General features: G+C 41.6%; 1 protein-coding gene across 1 annotated transcript in view; it reads right to left on the bottom strand.

The window, feature by feature from the left end:
• LHX5 (LIM homeobox 5) overlaps positions 1 to 25,072 on the bottom strand; it is a 54,199-nt gene extending 29,127 nt beyond the window's left edge. Inside the window, exons 1-2 of the mRNA XM_073582559.1 lie at positions 24,499 to 25,072; positions 19,881 to 20,104 (exon numbers count right to left, since the gene is read on the bottom strand). Coding sequence (XP_073438660.1) covers positions 19,881 to 20,104; positions 24,499 to 24,671 — 397 coding nt within the window. The 5' untranslated portion in view covers positions 24,672 to 25,072. The remainder of the gene's footprint in view (positions 1 to 19,880; positions 20,105 to 24,498) is intronic.
• Between the last annotated feature and the right edge of the window lie 318 nt (positions 25,073 to 25,390).

The raw sequence follows: 25,390 nt of genomic DNA, 5'->3' as shown, positions 1-25,390 counted from the left end.
TTCATATTGGACTGCCCACCACCTATGGCTACTGGACGTTTTTTTTCGCCCGCGGTGGACACGTGCTAGCTGGGTGACCAAACTGTCGGCACTGATAGCTATGTACAGAGCTTCGCATCGGCCGTGGCTTTGAGCCGGTGCAAGACACCTCCATAGGTTCAGAGAGCGAAAGCTCCTGTGCGGGGTATGTCAGCGGCTCGGAGAATGTGGGAGCCAAGTGAACCCTGCATCTGGATTGTGCCCGTTCCAGCCCGCGCTCCATAAACCGGAGGTCTACGCGGGTGGAAACGGCAATCAATTCCTCCAGACTTGCGGGAACCTCTCTGGTAGCTAGAGCGTCTTTAACGTGCTCAGCTAACCCTCTCCAAAACACCAGGACTAAAGCTTTGTCCAGCCACTCTAATTCGGACGCCAATGTCCGGAAACCGGACGGCATAATGGCTGACCGAGAGTGACCCCTGTGTTAGGGATACTAGCAGGAGAGAGGTATCGTGAGTGATCCGTGGTCCCAAAAAGACCTGCTTCAGGGCCGCGAGGAACTGAGCAGCACCTTGAACCACTGGATCATCACGTTCCCACAACGGTGTAGCCCACTGTAATGCCCGGCCAGACAAGAGTGACACAATAAAGCCCACCTTAGCCCGCTCTGTAGGAAACCGTGCAGCCAGTAACTCGAGCTGAATTGAGCACTGGCTCACGAATCCCCTACAGGTGGCGCTGTCACACGAAAACTTGTCGGGAAGCGGGAGGCGAGTAATAGTCGGCGTGGGCAAAAGTGCGGGCACACGTGAGACAGCCTCAGCGACTGTCTGAGCGGCAGCTAGCGCAATATTCGCAGCTAAGTTGGCGCTCTCAATAGCAGCCAACCTGCTCTCTAGCTGCCGAATATAGCGCTGCAACTGCTGCATGTCTGCCATTACCAGCCAGGCCCTGGCGCTAGTGTAATGTTAGGGACAGCAGAACGCACCAAATATAAATAATAGGAGGTGCGTTCGCGGCCCGGGGTCCACCGTGCGGTAGATGTAAAGACCGCTGCTGGATAATGGCAGATTCGCCAGAGGGCGGAGTACAGCGATCGGGTTAGCGTCACCCGAGGTGCTAGGAGTGGCTCTGTTTAAGGCACAGAGACGCCCTAGAGTAATTTAGAAATAAACGCTGGGCCTGTTCACATCACAGGGCCAGCCAGCGTGTGGCGTCGCAGCCGTGAACGCCAGGAGGTGCTGCAGACTGCAGCGCGACGTAAACAGAAGTCGCTTAACGACAGTGCCGGAGGAGCCGGACACTGTCGGATGCTAGTGCTAGGTGTGGAGAGCACAGTGGCGTATAGCCTGCCACTACCTGGCGCTGACTAGAACCAACACTCTGTCACCATTCGTATTATCAGAGGGAAGGGGTTTCTTAATAAGTCAGTCACTGGAACATGCATCCATCACCATTCACACTCAGCATAATATGCTACACAAGCGCATGGCTGAGCCGCCATGCAGGCTTTTTATAGCCATGCGCTTCCGGGACCTTCCAGTACCCTGGAAGGAACCAATCAGATCCGACGCAGGACCTGAGCACGTGACCTCTGCTCTCCAGTTAGAGGTCAAGTTGCGGGCATGCCCAGTAGCACGGCACGAGGACTTAGCCTCTGGAGCGGTTCCCTGCTGAGCAGGTTGCGCTACCATTGCTGCACCAGAGGTGGCAGCAACATCCAGGCTCACAGAACAAGTCTGAGCAGCATGCCTGCTGACCAGGGCCCTGAGCGGTCGGCGCAGGATGGGAGACCGCTGAATGTACGGCTCTGGATTCCTGCTGTGCAGAGCCAGAAATCCGACGCCTAACACTTGGTGCAAGAACTTTATACCGGTGAAGCTTTACTCCGCAGTCCTCCCGTTGCTGGATTATAACTAGAGATGAGCAAATTTGTTAAGATTTTGTCCCCGAATCTGATTTTGACATATTCGGCCCATATTCGAACACTATTCGTCCTGAATGTTTGTCTTATGTTCGGTTCTGAACATATTCGTTAATTTCTACTCCCACTGACTCTAATGACGTTCGGCAGTGTTCAACGAATATTGCAAAAACAATATTTGATTCCAATCGTATTCAGAACAGAATCTGAACAAATTCGCTCTCCTCTAATTATAACTTTATTATACTTGTTGACTTTATGTATACTGGGGATATGCATGCAAGGGTGGATTGCTGATACACAGGTGGTGAACCGATGTCTTTTGGAAGATGTAGAAAGGGTCTATCAGGTAAAATGGGATTTTGAACATACTTCTTAAACACAAACAAATACAAGCCTAAAACTCTAAACATTGTTTTATCAATGTTTTCTACATTGAAGTCAGTGGTGTAAAGTGGTGCTTAGACTGGTCAATAGCATCAGTTCTTTGATCCTAAAATTGGTATAACTTGCATTTTATTTATTGAAATCATTGTTGATTCTTTGCTCAAAAGTCCAGTGGGAACCTGAAAACCCACCTCATCAAGAAAGCCTACAGCCTGCAATGACCCTGCTACCTCCTCACCACTACTGGAGATATCACCTCAACCAACACCGGAACTGCTGCAACCCCCCAACCTTTTGTCTCCATTCCCACCATCCTGTAGCATGTAAGCCTGAGAGGGCAGGGTCGTCTCCCCTCTGTATCAGTCTGTCATTGTAAGTTTGTTTACTGTAAGTGATATCTGTAATTTGTATGTAACCCCTTCTTATGTACAGCACCATGGAATCAATGGTGCTATATAAATAATAATAATAATAATACTCGCTCATCACTATACACCAGTGATTGCCAAGAAGGGTAAACCAGTGTTCACACACATATAGCACATGAAGTCACAAGGAAAAGGTTTTCTGCTACACTGGTTCCATGGCTGTTTTTGAGCACATGGCCTATGATGACTCTAATAGATGTTAAAGTATCTTGCAAGTTTTATTTTATATCCTATATACACAAATAGGATGGAAGAGGCTGGGTCATGTTGGGTTGACTTGAACTCATGCACAGTAAATATAATGTATACAAGAATCATTTCATTCTCAAGACAAAGTGCACATTGATAGTAAAGTAGTTTTAAGGCTAATTTTCAAAGAATATATTATAATTCATTCACAGTGTTATTTAAGATATAAAAAGGTCACTAAATGCAAATAATCTTAGCATGTTCGCACACGTAGTCTTAACACGAGTGCTTCCTTAAGAATGGACACTGACACAATGAAGCATCTCCTATTTTCATGCATAGTCCCATGCTAGAATTCATCCATGTGAATGGTGTCCTCATAAGCATGGCAAAGGGACACTCAAGAAACACAACACCAGTGGATTTCTTTTTAGAAGTTTTGTGTTGTATACTTAAACATAATTAGCAGTATTGTGTTCATTATTAAAAACACAATATGGTTTCATAGCCATGCATTTCTCTGAAAGTCCCACGATCTGACATTTACAAGGTATATTTTGCTTATTTTTCCAAATAGTAATCCATAGGAAATATAAATGTAACATTGTGACTGGGAAAGGGCCAGTTCCAGGTATATTCGGACCGTTGGGAGACAGGGTTGGCTCCTCTTCACTTTCACTTTTCCATCTTGAATTCCAAGATCATAGCTTTTATATTTTTTGGTTGATGGAATTGTACAAGGTCATTTTTGTTGTACAATCTGTAGTTTTTTTTTATCACTACCATTTTAAGGTCCATACAATTTTCTGATCTTTTTTATTCTAACTTTTTAGTAAGCACATTGATCAAAAACAAAAATTCTGCCATTTTCTAGCACCATTTCAGTATTCACCAAATGGAAGAATACTATGGTTGGATCACTATGCCTCCAGACATACCATATATGTTATTTTTTTTTTTTTTTACCTTTTTGATCTGGAAAAGGGGTAATTTGAACTTTTAGATTTTTTTCTAAATATTTGTCATTGTTTTTCTTTTACATGTTTTTATACCCCACAGATGACTTAAACTTTTGATCTCTTGAATAATACTGTAATATTTCAGTGTATTGTACATTTAAGGATACATTCCCACAATAAGCATTTGGTGAGTTTTTGATGTTATATGTAAATTAGGTTACTTTCATTACATTTTTTAGTGCACTTTTTTTTTTACATGTTTTTTTATTTATTTTACTGTTATATAGCACTATTAATTCCACAGCGCTTTACAGACATTATCGGACTGTCCAAATTGGGGCTCTATCAGTATGTCTTTGGAGCGTTGGAAGAAACTGGAGTACCTGGAGGAAACCCACCCAAACTCCTTGCAGAAGTCCTTTGTGTTTATTATCACAATTTTGACGTTACGGTTGTTGTCTCGTGCTGGTGTGTTATGCTTTAAACAAAGCTTCTTTGTTTGATACCTGCTCATATTTGGCTTTGACAAAACATTATTCATATATACATGTGCGGATTACCTACATTTTTACTGCGCTTCTGTAGCGTAAGTGCGATGAAAATGCATATGCTTTTTCCTACCTGCAGATTTTCTGAATCTAATGAAAGTCTGTGGGGAAAATCTGTGCAAAAACTTCAGTGTACTCACAAGAGAAAATGACACGTTGCAGATTTAAGACGTTTTGTTTTTTTGCAAAGCAAAAATATGCAACGTCAAAAACTCACCAAAATCTTATCGTGTATCCTTAACCTAATGGATTCCTAGTAGGCTCAAGCCACACGCTGGGCTTTATAGGTGCACAAACATGGCAGTCATGGGTCTTTAGTAGTATTTGCGGTCTTGTGAGGAGGGAAAATAATCGTTGGAAGGGGAAACTCCTCCCAATTTCCAAGCTTATTATTGCAGCTGAGTCACTCGACAGCTGTCATGATTGACCAAAACTAGGTCTGATCACAATGACAGCAGTTAGGCTTGCGTGCCAGCTGTACAACGAAACAGGCCCTTTCTCTGTATGGAGTGGGTTTAACTACTGAGACCCTCCATAGATGTGGTGTAAAGAGGGCCGAGTGTGCCCTCCGAGGTCTTGACATATACTTGGCCCGCCAAGAGCTGGCGCCAGCCCCAACCAAGAATATATGAAGTGTGTGCCTTCTGCACCGCTCATTCCTATATTTTGCCATTCACACTTTTTACATTTTCTGCTTGCAGCCTGCCTAGACGAATGGTAATGGTAAATGTGCACAACACTTATTGTAAAATAACATCCATACTGGATATAAAACCCATATGGAAACTAACAGGCGGACAGCAGATATGACTATGGACAGGAGGCCTTTTAAGGAAAATCATCATGGACAAGGAATCCTCCATGTAAACACCAAGAAACGCACAGAAATATAAAACCTATAAAATGCAAAAGTGCATATAATGTGCTGTACCCAGTATGAGCAGGGAGGTCCTGTCCCTAGGTTTAAGGTAAGGGTCAAGTATAAATAGAATTCATGCCAATAATGTGTAACAACCTTTAACAGAAGTGGCCAAACCACCCAAAGTAAAGAAGGTAATCTAAATTGACCATGTATAAACATAATGATGTAGAATCCCTTACCCATATGGTTGCCCAACCAATGTGCAGAGAGCCCCGACGCGCGTTTCGCTGTATCTTCCTCAGGTTGATATTTTTCTACCTTTTGGTATTGATTTGTTTTTTGACGTTTCCACAATGTGGTTAGGAGATCTTGAAAACTCTCTATAAATCATATGTATTTTCTATGTCCTTTTGAGAGGATCCTTGTTTGCCTAATATGAGGTTTCATATGTTAATTTTGTTCTGGTATGCTATTAGAATGGTAATGATATAATCAGCCATTTTTACGGATTGGGTCACTGCTCTTCCCACATCCCCCTAAGATGGTAAGCTCAAATGGACAAGATCCTGTCTGTTTTTACCATAGTAATAGCTGTATGTGTTGTCATGTTTGCTTACTGCTTCTCCATGCTATGTTGGCGCTATAGATACAAATTCCATTTATATACCCTATGGATTTTATAACCATTATTGTACATGGAATGCAAAAGAGACTTTGCAGCAAGAAGAGCCAGACCTGGTAATGTGCACCTGCCCTGTCAATAGTGAGAGATGGCAGTGGATATCTAGCGTACATAACCAATTACACCTTGTCTTCATGCCAGAGTATAGAATGTCAATGATTTGCAAGATGCTGGTGTGAAGGGAGCAGAATAAGGCCGGGTCAGATGAGAAAATGAAAAACTGCATGTTTTTCATTTAGAAAAAAATAGGATGCTTATCACCTGTATTATCATTCATATGCCATCAGTGTGACCTCTATATATATGTTACATCCGTATGGCATCCATTTTTAAACAACAACTCTTAAAAAATATACAAAACCAAATATTTCTTCTTAAGTTAATAATTGCATTTTATCAGTAAAAAATGTCTACAATATGGCTTATCCATCTGGGAGCCATCAGATGACCGACCCTATGCAATAAGAATAGTCCATGTGCTGTCTGTGTGATATCTGATGTAACATGAACTGAAAATCTACGTATTATATGCTCAGCTGAACAAGCCCTTAGACCGCGTTCACACGTTTAGTATTTGGTCAGTTTTTTACAACACTATTTGTAAGACAAAACCTGGAGTGGCGAAATCAGAGGAAAAGTATAATAGAAACCCGTCACCACTTCTGTATGTATCACCCACTCCTGGTTTTGGCTTACACATACTGATGTAAAATACTGACCAAATACTGAACGTGTGAACGTGACCTAAGGCTGAGCACGGTTGGGGCTATATTAGGCTGTATGTATTCTGAAACCCCTAAATTAAATTTAAACTTCATATTTTTAGGAATGTAAAACAAATTCATTTGCCTATGTATATTTAACACAGATATAGCCAAGTTAGAAAACAGACAATTCTATTTTAGAGAACACAGAAAATTCTATTCTACATTAAAAAAAGATTTTAGGCTTTTCTTTCTTTTTAATCAATTAGCTAAATATGTTATTTGTAATTAAAATACAAGCCAATTACCTAAGTCATTAGTATACTCTATAAGTGCTGCGCCAAAAAATGTCCTTTACATAATAGGGCATACAAGAAAAGGTCGGGTGCACGGCTTCTGGTTGGAGAAGTGATGCATAACATGCTATCAATTTGCATTTGTTTTTCAGGTTCCTGGATCAGGTTATTATATGACATATAGATGCTATAAAAAATTGTTCTTTACTGAATAAATGATAGATGCATATTTCTTTGCATCTGACACCCTCATTAAACAAAATCAAAGTTTCAGGATGCAACACATAGAAAAAACAGTGGAAGATAAGGGCTGTGCTCAAAAGAGCCTCAGTTTGGGTTCACATATATTAATTGCATCAGGCTCATCTTTTTAAAGAGAATCTGTCACCCTTTTTTTGGACTATGAGCTGCCGGCATCGACATCAGGGGCTTATCTACATCATTCTGTAATGCTGTAGATAGGCCCCCGTTGTAACCTGAAAGATAAGAAAAAAGAGTTAATTATACTCACCCCGACGTCCGGTCCGGCGCCTCCCATCTTCATATGATGCCATCCTGTTCTTCCCTTCCTGTCATGGCTCCGGCGCAGGCGCACTGCTCTGGCGCCTGAGCAGTGTAGTATTCTGCTCTGCCCTCAACAGGGCAGAGCAGTGTGCCTGCACCGGAGCCACGACAGGAAGGGAAGAAGATGATGACATCGTATGAAGATGGGAGGCGCCGGACCGCAACACCCATCGGCCCAAGACTGGACCGCCCCCCCTTGGTGAGTATAATCTAACTCTTTTTTCTTCTTTTTCAGGTTACAACAGAGGCTTATCTACAGCATTACAGATACATGTAGATAAACCCCTGATTCCCTTTAAGCCTCCCCTAATCACAACTGATGACAAAACTGATGCAAATATGATCGGTTTTCATCAAGCTTTTTCTGTCCTTTTCTTTCTTTCGCTTTTGCTTTTTACTCCCAGGCAATGGTCTGAGGGCAGAACAATAAGGTTACATTAAGGCTGTGTGCCCACATAAGCGTTTTTTTCTTGTTTTTTAAGCGTTTTTTCCATGCAAAAACGCTTTAAAAACTGCATACATTAAGCATCCCATTCTTATCATGCATTCTGCAATTTTTGTGCACATGATGCGTTTTTTCCGCAAAAAACCACATCGCGGTAAAAAACGCAGCATGTTCATTAATTTTACGGAAAAATGCATTTCCAACTATATTTTATGAGAATGTGGATACTCCGGAAAAAAACGCATAAAAAACGCCCAAAAAACGCAAAAAAATGCGTTTTTCCTGGGAAGGAGTCCGGTTTTTAGTCAGGAATTTTCTGCATACATGGGCACATAGCCTAAATGTTGCCCCACTGTGGCACTTGGAGCTGTCCTAAGCTATCATCTATCTATTACCTACCTATTTATCTATCTATCATTTATTTATTATCTATCATCTTTCTATCATCTATCTGTTATCTGTCTATCGTCTATTATCTATCTATATACAGACAAAAAAAGAAGGCACCACACCAGTTCAGTGTGAAAAAATGTGGCTATTTAATTGTCCAAAATGGCGATGTTTCAGCACAGGAAGCGAGAAAGGCCACCCTGCAGAACTCACCGGCAGCGAGGTCCCAACTGCTGTGAGCTACAATCAGGGCCACCGCCTTCAGCGTATCAGTGCATGGCAGGCAAAGGCCACATCTAGCTTCGTCGTGTCTAGAATGGAGTTGCTCCTCTGAGGCATGACATCAAGGAAAAGGGAGGAGCCTCATGGATTACACCGCTGTGCTCATAACCGGAAGCTGCCGTGCATGTGTGAGGGGAAGAGCGGTGTGAGGGGAAAATGAGAGGAGTGGGGGGGGGAATGAGAGGAGGGGGGGAAAGAGAGGAGGGGGGGGAATGAGAGGAGGGGGGGATGAGAGGAGGGGGGGGATGAGAGGAGTGGGGGGGGAAATGAGAGGAGTGGGGGGGAATGAGAGGAGTGGGGGGGAATGAGAGGAGTGGGGGGGAAATGAGAGGAGTGGGGGGAATGAGACGAGTGGGGGGGATGAGGAATGGGGGGAATGAGACGAGTGGGGGGGAAATGAGAGGAGTGGGGGGAAAGGAGAGGAGTGGAGTTGCTCCTCTGAGGCATGACATCAAGGGAAAGGGAGGAGCCTCATGGATTACACCGCTGTGCTCATAACCAGAAGCTGCTGTGCATGTGTGAGGGGAAGAGCAGTGTGAGGGGAAAATGAGAGGAGTGGGGGGAGAAAATGAGAGGGGGGAAATGAGAGAAGTGGGGGGAAAATGAGAGGAGTGGGGGGAAAATGAGAGGAGTGGGGGGAAAATGAGAGGAGTGGGGGGGATGAGAGGAGTGGGGGGAAAATGAGAGGAGTGGGGGGAAAATGAGAGGAGTGGGGAGGGAAATGAGAGGAGTGGGGGGGAAATGAGAGGAGGGGGGAATGAGAGGAGTGGGGGGGAAATGAGAGGAGTGTGCAGACCCATCATATAGTAACATGTTTTTTCATGGTCAATGTGCCCACAGCTTTGATGTTTTTGTTTTACAGCAAGAGGCAGTTAAAAATCACTTGTCAGCTCTCAATTGACAACAGGGTGTGTCCCTACAGAGTCTCATGCTGTCCAGTCCTGTCGCTGTCCTGTGCTGGTAATTGCAGATTGTGTAGGGACACACCCTTTTGATAAAACAAATATTATATTATGTCCTAGTTGTCAATATATTACACATTTTTAAGACCAGCACAATGCATAATTCTAATTAGCATGTACTACAACTGTTTTTGCTAATTGGCATGTGAGGCGTGTTAACAGTTCTTTAAGTAGCTTCAAAACAGAGACATATCCATCACGTGACCACACCAGGCATGTCTGTGAAAAGGAAAGCATAAATAGGAGCATTTTGGGGAGAACATGTTCAAACTAATTGAAAAATATTGCATAAAAAGATCTCCAAAATCATAATATAATGTTGGTCAAATGCTGCAACACTGATTTACTCTCTAACATATGATGTACAAGCTTACACTAATATTGGAGGTAAAATGTATAAATCATATCTCAAATCTTGCTTAAAGGGGTTTTCCACTTTCAGAAACATGGACCCCAATACCTAAAATAAATACAGCAGCTACTCACCCTCTCTGGGCCCAGCGAAAGCTACCAGTTGCTGCTGGTGACTGTGTGACTTCACCGCTGGCGCCAGAGCAGCAGTGAGGTTGTTATTTTAGATACTTTACTGCATTTAGGATCCACATTCCTGAAAGTGGAAAACCCCTCTAACTTTGATTTCAAAACAGGTACAACTATCAAAACCTTTTGGAAACTATTCCTCTATAAAAAGTGACATCTAGTGGTGTGGTGCTAAAACTTCAAAGGCCGTTCCAGAAACGACCAACAATCCACTCACTACAACTCATCAGCATAAATAAAATCAGTGAGATGTACCTGAAAAGTAGGACAAGTGTCATGCGAGTACACTGCGATTTTTCTAACCTAGCATCTGTATGACATCCATATGACATGCATATGCAATCTGTATACAGTACGTTTTTAACCCTCTTCTGACATCGGGCGTAATAGTATATCCATTTTGGAATCCCTCCCTTTGATGTGGGCTCCAGCGCTGATCCCCCATCTTTCCCAGCACATGTCAGCTGTTTTGAACAGCTGACATGTGCCTCTAACAGCTGCGAGTGGAAACAATCTCTGACAGCGGCATTTAACTCGCACTTCCGGCAAGCATGCCAGAAATCGCGCCCATTGGTGAACCCATTACGTGATCGCGGGTCACCGATGGGTTATCATGACAACCAAAGATCTCCAGCAGACCTCTATGGTTGTCATAGCCAGATTGATATGAGCGGTCGGCGCTCATAGCAAGTGAGCATTTCTGCTACATTCAGGCGATCTGATCATCGCCTGTATGTAGCAGAGCCGATCGGACAACTACAGCTTCTAGTCTCCCATGCAGACTATTGAAACATGCAAAAAGTTTTTAAAAAGTTTTTAAAAATATTAAAAAATTAAAAAATAAAAGTTCAAATCACCCCACTCTTGCCCCATTCAAAATAAAACAATAACAAAAAAAAAAATAAATCAAACATACACATATTTGGTATCGCTGCGTTCAGAATCGCCCGATTTTTCAATATAAAAAAAAAAGAATTAACCCTCTTGGTAAATAATGTAACAAGAAAAAAATTAAAAATTTCAGAATTACAGTTTTTGGTAGGTGCTACATTGCAATAAAATGCAAAAACAGGAGACCAAAAGATCGTATATACTGTACACCAAAATGGTATAAAATAAAAACGTCAGCTTGGTGCACAAAAAATAAGCCCTCACCCAGCCCCAAATCGCGAAAAATGGAGACGCTACGGGTCTCGGAAAATGGCGCCTTTTTTAACCAAGGTTTGGTTTTATTTTCACAGCTTAACCCCTTAACGACAAGGGTATTTTTGGTTTTGCGTTTTTCATTTTTCCCTCTAATTCTTCCCAAAGCCATAACTTTTTTATTTTTCCGTCAATATGGCCATGTGAGGGCTTGTTTTTTGCTGGACGAGTTGTACTTTTGAACAACACCATTGGTTTCACCATGTCATGTACTACAAAACGGGGAAAAAAAAAAGTGCAATCCCACACTTGTTTTTTGCTTTGCTTTTTTGCTAAGTTCACTAAATGCTAAAAGTGACCTTCCATTATGATTCTCCAGGTGATTACAAGTTGACAGACACCAAACATGTCTAGGTTCTTTTTTATCTAAAGGGCATGTCACACTAAGAGATATCGCAAGCAATATCGCTATAACTGATGACGTTATAGCGATATTGCTAGCGACATCGCTGTGTCTGATACTTACCTACGACCCGCTCCCCCGCTGGTTATCGCTGATCGCGCTAGAACGTTCAGGACTGTTTCTCGTCGTCAGCTTCCTGCGGCGCTTCCTGCTGTGAAGACGAGCGACACGTGGAGCCGGGCGGGAGGACGCAGGATCGCCTGGTGTGACAGGTAAGTAGCGACCCCCGTCCCCAGCGATGTCGCTGGTGAGATCTGCCTGTGTGGCAGCTCACTAGCGACCACTTAGCGATGTACCAGCGATCCTGACCGCGTCATATCACTGGTCGGGATCGCTGGTACATCGCTAAGTGTGACAGTACCTTAAGTGGTGGAAAAAATTCCATTGTTTGTTTAAAAAAAAAAAATTGCACCATTTTCAGAGACTCGTAGCGTCTCCATTTTTCGTGATCACGGGTTGGGTGAGGGCTTATTTTTTGCGGGCCGAGTTGACGTTTTTAATGATAGGTTCTTTTGATCGCCCGTTATTACATTTTAGTGCAATGTCACAGCGGCCAAAAAGGTCGTAATTCTGGCGTTTTGATTTTTTTTCTCGCTACGCCGTTTAACAATTGGGTTAATCCTTATTTTTATTGATAGATCAGGCAATTCTGAACGCGGCGATACCAAATATGTGTATGTTTGATTTTTATATTGTTTTATTTTGAATGGGGCAAAAGGGGAGTTATTTGAACTTTTATATTTTTTTATTTCAGATTTTTAAAAACATTTTTTTTAACTATTGGCATGCTTCAATAGCCTCCATGGGAGGCTAGAAACTGCCAAAGCTCAATCGGCTCTGCTACAAATAGGCGATGCTCAGATCGCCTGTATGTAGCAGAATTACTGCATTGCTATGATTCTGATTTGGCTTTTATTCTAAGTCATATTACAAGACTCGTTAAAGGGTTAACTGTGACGTGTAGGATCGCTACTACCAGCAGGTGGCGCTATAGAGTTCAAGTCCTCTTTTTCTCTGAAGAGGCAATTTGCATTGCTATGAGCGCCCACCACAGTGTGGCGCTCATAGTAATCCGGCATCGACAACCATAGATGTCTCCAGGAGACCTCTGGTTGTTATTCCAATGCATCGCTGACCCCCGATCACGTGACAGGGGTCAGCGATGCGCATACTTCAAGCTGCACTGGTTAAATGCCGCTGTCAGGGTTTGACTAGTTAATAGACGCGGGTGCATCGTGATTCCATCTGCGCCTATTGCGGACACATGTCAGTAGTTCAAAACAGCTGACATGTCCTGGCTTTGATGCGGGCTCACCGCTGGAGCCCTCATCAAAGCGGGGGAGACGTCCAATGACAGACGTGTCCGTCATTGGACGTTAAGGGGTTAAATAAAAAAGACCTATATATGTTTGGTGTCTATGAACTCGTAATGACCTGGAGAATCATAATGGAAGCTCAGTTTTAGCATTTAGTGAATATGGTAAAAAAAAACGAAAAAAAAAGTGTTTAATTGCACTTTGTTTGCAATTTCACCGCACTTGGAATTTTTTCCTGTTCTCCAGTACAAGATATGTTTAAAATCAGTCATGTTGTTCAAAAGTACAATTTGTCCCGCAAAAAACAAGCTCTCACATGACCATTTTGATTGAAAAATAAAAAAAGTTATGGCTCTGGGGAGAAGGGAAGCAAAAAACGGAAACGCAAAAATGGAAAATGACCCGGGGGTTAAGGGGTTAACATTAGCTTTTACATTCTACAATTTTTTGTCATTTTAAAGCTAGTTTTCTAAGTAATAAATGAATCGATAGATAAATGTCAATGAGCTATATAATCAGTGCTTTGTGTGTACAGCTTACTGTACATGTGTTTAGCTAGCTAATAAAAAAAATTAAACAAAAATTTGGCTTGGGTCCCTCTCATTTTTCTTATCCAGCTGAGGGAAAGCACAAAGCTGAGGGCTGGTGTTATTATTCTGGGAAGGGGTCACTTTCCATGAATTCCTCATCGTTTTAAAAACAGCTCACAGCTGTCTGCACAGCCTACACTGGCCATTAAAAAGGTGGGTACTCCCCAAAAAAATGACCTCTAATGTTATGTTGGGTTTTCGAGGAGACAGGTGTGTAAAATTCGGATGGCTCACACATGATCCGTGTGCTGTGCCATTTTTTTCTGGCATCCATTGACTTGCATTGGTGAGTCTCGTCCGAGATACGTAAGACAATCGCTGCATGCTGTGATTTTTTTCTCAGTCTGATCTGAGCTGAGAAAAAAATCACAGATGAGCACGGACTCATAGACTAAAGGGCCTGTCACACTAAGCGATATTGCTAGCGATATTGCTATGTCTGATACTTACCTCCGACCGCTCCCCCGCTGGTTATCGCTGATCGCGCAAGAACGTCCTGGACTGTTTCTCGTCGTCAGTTTCTTGCTGGACTTCCTGCTGTGACGACGAGCGACGCGTGGAGCCGGGCGGGAGGACGTCAGGATCGGCTCGTCTGACAGGTAAGTAGCGATCCCCGTCCCCTGCGATGTCGCTGGTGAGATCTGCCTGTGTGGCAGCTCACTAGCGACCACTTAGCGATGTACCAGCGATCCTGACCGCGTCATATCATTGTCGGGATCGTGGGTGCATCGCTAAGTGTGACAGTACCTTAACATTAGTAAGAGTGCAATCCGATTTTTTTTTATTGAATTGCACTCTTCCGATTTAAACGCAGATGAGTGTGAGCCCTAAGTCAAGACGATCCTAAGTAGACTATCACAGCTCCATATCAATATTATCACCATATGACTGAATGTTACCTGTAGGCCATAAGGCCTGTGGATAGTTTTGTGTATCCTTCCTTTCTAATGTTTAAATTATAAATCCTTATAATCCTTATTTCATAATTAGAAATTCTGGCAGTATGAATCAGAGCCTGGCTGTGAGATTGCAGCCAGGTATATTAACCTGTCAGTTGAGAAATGTTGCCCAAACCGTGAGCAACACGCATCAGCCACTGGCTGTTGTAACCCAGCCATATATGTTTGTCTGTGAAAGGCTGAAGAGTTTCAGAGAAATACATACTTTTAATGGCCATTGGGGACCAAGCCGTGTGGGTGACTAGGCATACAGGTGGGTCCCTGGCAGCTTCTCCCCGCCCACTGACAGTGACTGACAACCCTGAACCTGCTTGTACATATAGGCAGAGGCATGTCAGTTACTGTCAGTGGGAGGGGAGAAGCCGCTGGGGACGACTTGTCACTAGAGTTGAGTGAATTTGTTCGGGTTCCCTCTTATTCGGAAAGCTATAGTGCTTACCGAATAAGCTGCAGAGGGAACTCGGCTTCCTGGACCGGCTGATCGGCACCACAGCTGAATGTGTCGCGGCTGTGTGACAGTCAGGACACATGCATGGAGAGCCCAACAAACAGGCGACACATGAAGCTGCGGCACTACTCAGCTGATCAGCCGGCGTGATCCAGGTATCCGTGTTCACTCTGCAGCTTATTCGGTAAGCACTATAGCTTGCCGAATAAGAGGGAACCCGTACAAATTTGCTCAACTATGCTAGTCACCAACATGGCTCAGTCCCTGGCAGCTAACAAAAGTATGTTTTTCTCTGAATTGCTGCAGATATTCAGACACAATTATCCATGAATTGGATACGACAGGCAGTGGCCGATACATGCTGTCCATGGATTCTGCAACATGTATCATCTGACAGGGTTCCTTTTAAAGATTGGATAGTGTACCATAGTTGAAGACCAGACTAATCCATCTCCACCCCTGGCCAATTTTCAAGAGCGATGCTGTAGGTGATTGACATGTTTCTCTTGTGTACAGAGGGACAGACCTGTCAATCACCTTTGGCAATGCTGGAAGGAGCTGGCCAAGGGTGGCACCGAACTAGTCCGGTCTCTGGCTATGGTCACCAGCCAGGTTTTTGAAGTATATTTTCTCTGAAATGCCAGAGTGTTTCCGAGAAAAACATACCTGGTTACAATCACACAGCCAGTTTAGGCAGCATGAATCAGATGACAGGTTTCCTTGTCAGTCTTGTCAGAAACACTTGTCAGTCTTATTGCATTTCTTTCCTGTGTGGTACTACAGTGCAGACATTTCTTTTAATTGTTTAGGTCAGTTGCATCCGTAATTATAGATTTGATTAGAAAAAAATTAAACCCCTTAAGTGTATATGCACCCAATGTCATTGGGACACAGGCGGAGCTACCAATGTTTTCTAAGGGTGCTTTCAGATTGTGTTTTGCCATTCTTTCATTGATCCCTCCACAAAGCGGGATTCCGACAACTGCGCCGATGGGGTCATAGACTATAAGGCTATGTGCACATGGTGCGGATTCTGCTGTGGATCCGCAGCGTTTTTCAGGCTCTGCGGGTCCGCAGCAGATTAGGTGCGTTGTACAGTACCATTGTTTTCAATGGTAAACTGAAAAACGCTGTGCACATTCTGTGGGTTCAAATCCACAGCATGTCAATTCTTTGTGTGGAATCCGCAGCGGTTTCACACCTTCTCCAATGTAGAGGTGTGAAACCGCAGGCTAATCCGCAGTTAAAACGCAGATCTTTTGACCTGAGAATTTACCTGCGGATTTTTCCAAATCTGTGGGGAAAAATCCGCAGGACCTCAAACTACGTGTGCACATAACCTTATGGTACAGACAGAGTGAATGTGTGCTCTACTGGATGCAGACATTCAGACATAGTCTACTACATACTATGGCGGTATTTTTCCTAAAGCGGCGTTGCAGGTGGTTTTGCCATCATTCTTGCGGCAGTTCATCTGCCGGTGTATTTTTCTTGTACTTTCAACTGTATTGTCTTTTCATGGTTTCCAAACACTGAAGTGGTAAAAAGAAGCGATAAAAGACTAATCATGTGCACAACAATGCTGTTTTTACTTTGCTGTGCATTATGTTCATTTTTTTTGATGTGGTGTTGCAGCCCTTTTTCAGGCAGAATTCACCTGAAAAAGACATTGTTTGCACATGCCCTTAAAAAGTTTTCTTGAAAATGTATTTTCAAAGCTATTAGACCTACGCAAATTATCCATAAAAAATGTTACATTTGAAAAAAACTGAATTAAACAAATCCATCCTAAACAAACATATTTACAAATATATATTTTTTTAAGTTCAAAGAAAATAAAATTATATAGATGTACCAGGTACAGTCTAAGGAAAAAAAAAGGTGTCTTTAGATGTGCAATGAAAGGAAACAATGACAAAACAAAACTTCACATGTGACCTTGAGGCTTCATTGTGTTTTTTTTCTACTGTATGGTTTTCTTGTTAGATTGATCAGTGCACAATAGAAAAGAAAGGCCTCCAACACATCAATCTGCCAGCACAAGAAGCAATGTTAACATAATATGCCCACTGAATTAGTGACGGCACATTTGTGCCTTAGGTTCTGTTCACATGTCTGTTTCTCTTTTTCATTCGTTGGTTGGGTTTGGAACAAATAGAACAGATAAATGGAATTAGCATTCAGTGTACTCCTGTTTCAAAGGGAAGGGGGGCTCATTTACTTTTTAATGGGTCCGTCTGGCATCCGTTTGTTGTTTATTTTTGGAAATCGCGCTGAACGTATTCATTTCATTCAAAAAAATAAACAGAAAATTAAGAGTGACCCCATATAAAGCCTCATTCAGACATCCGTGGCTCATGTACAAGTTCTATCAGTGTTTTCATGGACAGGACATGTACCCAGTGTAATCTATGGGGCTGTACACATGTCCTTATTTTTTTTTGCAGAACGCATGGCCATAATCAAATAATAATAATCTTTATTTTTATATAGCGCTAACATATTCCGCAGCGCTTTACAGTTTGCACACATCATCATCACTGTCCCCGATGGGGCTCACAATCTAAATTCCCTATCAGTATGTCTTTGGAATGTGGGAGGAAACCGGAGTACCCGGAGGAAACGCACGTAAACACGGGGAGAGCATACAAGCTCCATGCAGATGTTGTCCTTGGTGGGATATCCCAGTTCTGCAAGGCTGCAGTTTGCTTTTGGTGTTTTTGAGTCACAGATCAATTTTTCACAATGTCATCCGTTTGCAATCCGTGCGCTGTCCTTGATTAACATTATAACACATAAGAGAAGCTTTATCATTTATTAATTTTCCATATGAGAAAATCAATGATGAAACTCTGATGGCAAAATCTGACACATGGACCAAATACTGATCAAAATTGGATCAAAAATATGGATGGAACGTTGTTTTACATAACAGAAATGACATCTGAATGGGGTCTTCCAAAAGGGAAACAGGAATGCAAGGGATCCTTATTCCGCCTATCCGCTCTGTTTATCTACTCTACATGGAACGATCAAATGGAAAATATAAACGGACAAGTGAACCGAGTCTAACAACTCATCCCAAACGTTGCTTTGATAGGATATCATAGTATCATCAATTTTAGAATAAATATTTTCTGATTAGACAATGGTCTATTGCAATCTGAAGTTCTGAAGTTCAAGAGACTTTAGGCAGGTAAAAAAGTAATAAACAAGGTTCATATATAAAATGTCTATAGGAATGTATAGAATTCCATAAAGTTGATAAAGGAGTATCCCCAAAGAGCAAATAACAGTGTTCATACTATACTAAGGACAATAACATAGTCAATACTTATCTAGTTGTTTTTCTTGGTCCATTGATAACCCACAGTTAATAAGGACTAATGTCATAATTATGGGTAGGGAGCCAGAATAGTGTGCACTGAAACTAACACAACAAAGTATTGGCCACTAGTGAAATTGGCACCTGAGTGCATGGAAAAAGGGCACTGATGGAGACTGACAGGCTGGGCACTACACCTCTTGTAGGGGATGCCAGTGTCTGGAGAAATACTTGTGGTCCTGGCTAGTTAACAAAAGCAGGTGTGTCTGGCAGTAGTGGTTATGTTCAGACTATAGCTCCTGCTTTCAGGTCCACCCGCAGGCTGGCATAGAGGGAAGGGAGGACGAGGGTTTGTGTATCTCTGTGCTCTGTCTGAGATTAGCAAATCATGACCTCTATTAAGGGCTCATGTAAAAGCGATAGAATTGGGGGTGAGAGGTGGGGGAGGAGGAGAGGGGCATGCAGTCAGCTACATACAGCAATGGACAGGATGGGTATAATAATAATAATAATAATCTTTATTTTTATATAGCGCTAACATATTCCGCAGCGCTTTACAGTTTGCACACATTATCATCTATCCATCCATCTCACATCTATTCTATCACATATCCATCCATCCATCTAGCCATATCTATCCATCTATCTCATATCTATTCTATTCTATCTATCCATCTCATATCTATCATCTCATATCTATCTATACATCCATCTATCCATCCATCTCATATCTATTCCATCACATATCCATCCATCTAGCCATATCTATCCATTCATCTCATATCTATCTATCTATACATCCATCCATCTCATATCTATTCTATCCATTCATCTCATATCTATCTATACATCCATCCACCCATCCCATTTCTACTATTATATCTCATATCTATCCATCAAATCCATTCATCCATTTCATATCTATCTATTACATATCTATTACATATCTATCAATCCATCTCATATCTATCTATCTATGTATCACATAAATTCTACATATATATATATTTATTATCTATCTCTCCTATATATAATCTAGCTATCTAGCTATCTATGTATCCATCTAGCTCTTATTTATCTATCTCATATCTATCCATCCATCTCATATCTATTCCATCACATATCCATCCATCCATCTAGCCATATCTATCCATTCATCTCATATCTATCTATACATCCATCTATCTCATATCTATTCTATCTATCCATCCATTCATCTCATGTCTATCTATCCATCAAATCCATCCATCCATTTCATATCTATCTATGTATCACATAAATTATATATATATATTATCTATCTCTCCCATATCTATCTATCTCTCCTATATATAATCTATCTATCTATCTAGCTATGTATCCATCTATCTCTTATTTATCTATCCATTTCTCTTCCAAACACTCCTGACTCAGATATGTGTCACAAGGCAAAAGCAATGACATCACGGTCACCTTCGATGACGTCACAGCGCCACTCGCAGGTCTCTGCTCTCACCTGAGTTGAGGCTGCTCTCTTTCAGGCTGCTGGCGCTCACATAATCCTCCTTGCAGACAAATTTATTCTCGTCTATGATGTAGAGTTCCTCCCCAGTAGACAGCTGCTTGTTACACACCATACAGGTAAAACAATTCAAGTGGAAAACTTTGTTCCTGGCTTTCCTCACCAGGTCGCTGGGAGAGATCCCAAGAGAGCACCCTGCACATTTCGTCCCGAATTTCCTAGAGAGAAAAAAGAGCACGCCGTAATTTCAGACAGCAAGATTTCCAGAAATCGCGATTCTGCAGAGAGAGTGGTGCAATCTCCGTGCGATCAGTATTTCTCCTACAGCCGTTATATAATGCTCATTAATTTGAAAACCGCAGGGTGGTGGGAGCCCAGTGTGAACGGGGGAGAACCAGAGACCGGGACCGGGCAGAATGGCCGAGGGGTGCTCAATCCTGACAGGGAAGAGGCAGCTCCCCATTAACCGTGCAATGGGCACTTCAGAGAGAATCCACAATATGTCGGGCAATATATATATATATATGCTGCTCCAAAAAATAAACGGAACACTGTTCCATTTGTACAACGGTATTTGTGTTCCCTTGAATTTTGGAGCAATATATATATATATATTACTATATGTCGGTGTCAGAATCACATCACTAACAGCAGTGACTTGTTCTGCCAAGCGTCTATCCCATCATATGGGGTTTTTACATTATATTTTCCTGAAATCATTACGAGAATATATTATTTTACTGCCTTATGTTCCTTTTAGTCCTAACGGAACCTCAGGCCGCTCTCCGGTTCTATTATTTCTATATATTTGCTTCATTTCCAGTTATGTTATTTGCCGCTGGAATCTTAAGAATGATTCCATCCTGACCATGTTCATATTCCCCCTGCTAATGAAAATAAATGAGTGATAACAAATATAATAAAGTAGAAGATAGGTAATATATCGTAACAAGAGGGAGGAATTCTATGGTGCAGGGGAGAGATGTGAGCACTGGATGGGGGAACGGAGACCTGGGCTGCTCTTCATCGCACCGGCTGGAAATACTGCCCGACCACTGCTAGAATCTGATTTCTGTTACGTCATAACAAAGTAAACTACATATAAATCTATCTAATATCTATCTATCCCATATCTATCTATCTATCTATCTATCCCATATCTATCCCATATCTATCTATCTATCTAATATCTATCCCATATCTATCTATCTAATATCTATCTATCCCATATCTATCCCATATCTATCTATCTATCTAATATCTATCCCATATCTATCCCATATCTATCTATCTATCTAATATCTATCTATCCCATATCTATCTATCTAATATCTATCTATCCCATATCTATCCCATATCTATCTATCTATCTATCTATCTATCTATCTATCCCATATCTATCTATCTATCTATCCCATATCTATCTATCTATCTATCTATTCCATATCTATCCCATATCTATCTAATATCTATCTATCCCATATCTATCTATCTAATATCTATCTATCCCATATCTATCCCATATCTATCTATCTATCTATCCCATATCTATCTATCTGTCCCATATCTATCTATCTATCCCATATCTATCTATCTATCTATCTATCTATCCCATATCTATCTATCTATCTATCTAATATCTATCTATCCCATATCTATCCCATATCTATCTATCTATCTATCTATCCCATATCTATCCCATATCTATCTATCTATCTATCTATCTATCCCATATCTATCTATCTATCTATCTATCTATCTATCTAATATATATCTATCCCATATCTATCTATCTATCTAATATCTATCTATCTATCTATCTATCTATCTATCCCATATCTATCTATTTATCTATCTCATATCTATCTATCTATCTATCTATCTATCTATCTATCTATCCCATATCTATCTATCTATCTATTTATTAAGATTGTGGGTATTGCATACAAATATATGAACATGTTTATGTAGGTGTATGTGTTGAAAGCGATAAAGAAGCAGACAATATATATCTACTAAAATAATATATTAAGCATGACTGTTATATGGCAATACTATTTGCAGTAAATTACAAGACCAACATAATATTAAAATAATACAGGCATGAGGAAAATGACTCCATACACAGGACAATCCCAGTATAATAGTCCATGTGGAGCCGATGTGCGGTTGTGCTTTGTAGATAAATTTATTCATCCATCAATAAGTAAGTCGTATGTTCATACAGCTTGGAAATTAAAATACTAAAGTGCTGTAAAATAATTTCCAATGAAATTGTGAAAAAAAATCAATGTAAACCATTTTTAAGACAAAATTTAAATGAACAATTATTTCTTGAGCAATGTGATTGCTCCTGCATTAACGCAAAATATTCCCTCATGCAAAGTATATATATATATATATATATATATATAGTGTGTGTGTATAATGTGTGAGTATATATATACATATATATATATCTATATATATATATATATATATATATAAAGACACAAACAGGTAAGATAATGATAATGATGCATATTCCACCCTGACCATCCCTGTGTGAGGAGTAGCAGTGTTCACCTGAGGCTTCTTGTGACTTTGATTTAGTGTCTGTAATACAGGTCATAAGTCATGGCTGCCTTATCCAGAAAAATAATTAGCTCACCTGCACCTTATCAAAAATCATTAAATGCTTCTAAATAGTTTTCACATTAGTTGGGAGGGGACTTTGAGGAACTGTTCATTTGTTTCATGATGGGGAAGGGGGGGAAACGAATCGCCCAATTAACCCCTTCCTCGGATAGCTTTCAAAACTATCAGTCAATCAAGTTGCCAAAATCAGAAGAACTCTGTAAAAGGTGAGCTGGAGATCCAGGAGCACAATACCCATTCATTCCAGGCTCATTTAGCTCAGTGACATTATATGGCATAACATGGAAGTAAATAGACTGGAAATTTACATGAAAAAGAAACATCCAGATGTGAAAAGTGAGGGATCTGCGATCCTGGAGCACTAATGCTGATGGGCTGGCCCCTATGGCCAATTGTGCCTTAGAAAAGATGGAGAGATCAGACTATTTCACGCAAGAAATATTTATTCACACATATGTATACACACACCCATATATATTTATACATTCACACGCATATATATAAATACAAACACAACTATATTCTCTCACACAAACACACACACATATATATATATATATTTCTATGTGTGGTATGTGTGCAATTATTTATTCAGGTACACTCTCACACATACATATATATGCACCCATAAAGGCATACATGTGTATGTACATACACATATATTTATATATTCACTCATAAATTCCAAATATTCCATTCCAAAGACATACTGATAGGGAATTTAGATTGTGAGCCCCATCGGGGACAGTGATGATGATGTGTGCAAACTAAAGCGCTGCGGAATACGTTAGCGCTATATAAAAATAAAGATTATTATTATTAATAATAATAAAAATAAAGATATATATATAAACACAAACACGATTATATACTCTCACACATCCAAATATATATATATATATATATATATATATATATATAATGAGCACACAAATATATACACACACAGACACACACATATATATATACTTTCATATACACATGCACACATATATATATTTCTTTATATGCACACATAGATAAATAAATACACACACATAAATATATACATTCACACATACAAGTGTATCTATGTGTATATATATATATATATATACAGTGTATTTATATTGTATTACATTTATATGCGTGTGTACATAATATTGATATATATTCACAATTTTATTATTATTATTATTATCATCAGCAGCATTCGGTTTCTTATTTGCCCACGTGTAATGCACCAATGTTGCCTGATTTTATTTTCATTTTAAGAACATCTTAAAGAAAATCCAGCTAAAATCCAAAGTATTATCCATTTCGGTGTGCAGAAAACTGCCATTTACAATTATTTATTTGGGATTTGGTATCTGTAAATGTGAGCTACATGTATTTTAATCTTGTACAGTTAAACTTTTATGAGTAGATAAATAAAGATACAAACAAATAAGTAAATATTATGCTAAACTAATAACAAGTAAGATAGATTGATAAGTAGATATATAGATTTACAGACAGAATGCCTTATGATATTTAATGTGTCTGCTAAATATACACAAACACACAGTATTTGCAGATACAGGAGCCGCTGTCGCCAATACCCGGCACTGTGCACGGCTCCACTGCCCTAATACCCGGCACTGTGCACAGACTCTTCTGCCATAATACCCGACGCTGGGCAGACTCCTCTGCCTTTGTAGCCGACGCTGGGCAGACTAATCTGCGCTAATACCCGGCTCTGGGCACAGACTCTTCTGCCCTAATACTCGGCTCTGGGCACAGACTCTTCTGCCCTAATACTCGGCTCTGGGCACAGACTCCTCTGCACTAATACCCGACTCTGGGCACAGACTCTTTAGCCCTAATACCCGACTCTGGGCACAGACTCTTTAGCCCTAATACCCGACTCTGGGCACGCCTCTCTGCCGCCAATACCCGGCGCCGGGCACGGTTCCTCTGCCCTAATCCCCGGCTCCTGTGCAGACTCTGCCCTTACCTGAAGAAGTCTGTCTTGCAGTAGAGCTTGCCCTCCCTGGAGAAGCACTTCTCGGTGAGGTTACACTTGCAGTCGCAGCACTGGACGCATTTGATGTGCCAAGGCCGGTCCAGCACATTGAGGAGGAAGCGATCCAGGATGGGCCTCTCGCAGCCAGCGCAATGGACCATCATGATTCACCGGAACACCTAGACCTGGATCCAGATAAATCCACATACACCCGGCTCCTCAGCGCCAGTCCCGTGCCCGCATCTGACAGCTGGCAGTGCCCAGTGCTCCCTCAGGTCCTCCTCATTGGCGGCGGTGTGTCCTCCTCACCGGGCACCGGCTGCTGCCTTCTCTCCTGGACGTGCCCGGATCCTAGATGACACTTTCTCCAACTCCACCTCTATGCCCCATAACCAGCTTTGTGTGCCCAGCCTGGCAGTTCGCGCATCCTTATTCAGATTTGGTGACGTCCACCGGCACGTTTGCCACGAGCAGCCAATCAGGGCTCAGTAGCTATGGTTACCAGTTAATTTATATCAGGACTACACTGGCTGGAGACTGGTCCCTGGCACTGGGCAGAGGCCGGGCACTGCTAGGAGTGCTGCCACACGGGTGGACGGCAGCGAGCTCTGTGGGCACACATGGCTGACAGCCTCCATGGGGGCTGCGCAGTGGGCTGTGGCAGCAGCTTTGCATCACAATCACACAATGAGCTCTGCATTTGTTTAGGAGTGTATGGAGAGTAAGTGGCCAGTGCAGCAGCAATGGAGCCCAGAGCCATGGCACCAGGACAATGGCCGGCGCCCTCACTGTCCTCCTCCTCTTTGTCATGCAGAACAGGAGACTTCCAGCCTCCCCTCCACCCGCAGGACTACTCTGGCCAAACTTCATGCTGCCAGTATTG

The sequence above is a fragment of the Dendrobates tinctorius genome, unplaced genomic scaffold, assembly GCF_039654945.1.
Source record: "Dendrobates tinctorius isolate UK_male_01 unplaced genomic scaffold, ASM3965494v1 ptg000073l, whole genome shotgun sequence".
Classification (NCBI taxonomy): Eukaryota; Metazoa; Chordata; class Amphibia; order Anura; family Dendrobatidae; genus Dendrobates; species Dendrobates tinctorius.
The sequence above is the reverse complement of the archived record's forward strand: the minus strand, read 5'-3'. Positions and strand labels throughout refer to the sequence as shown.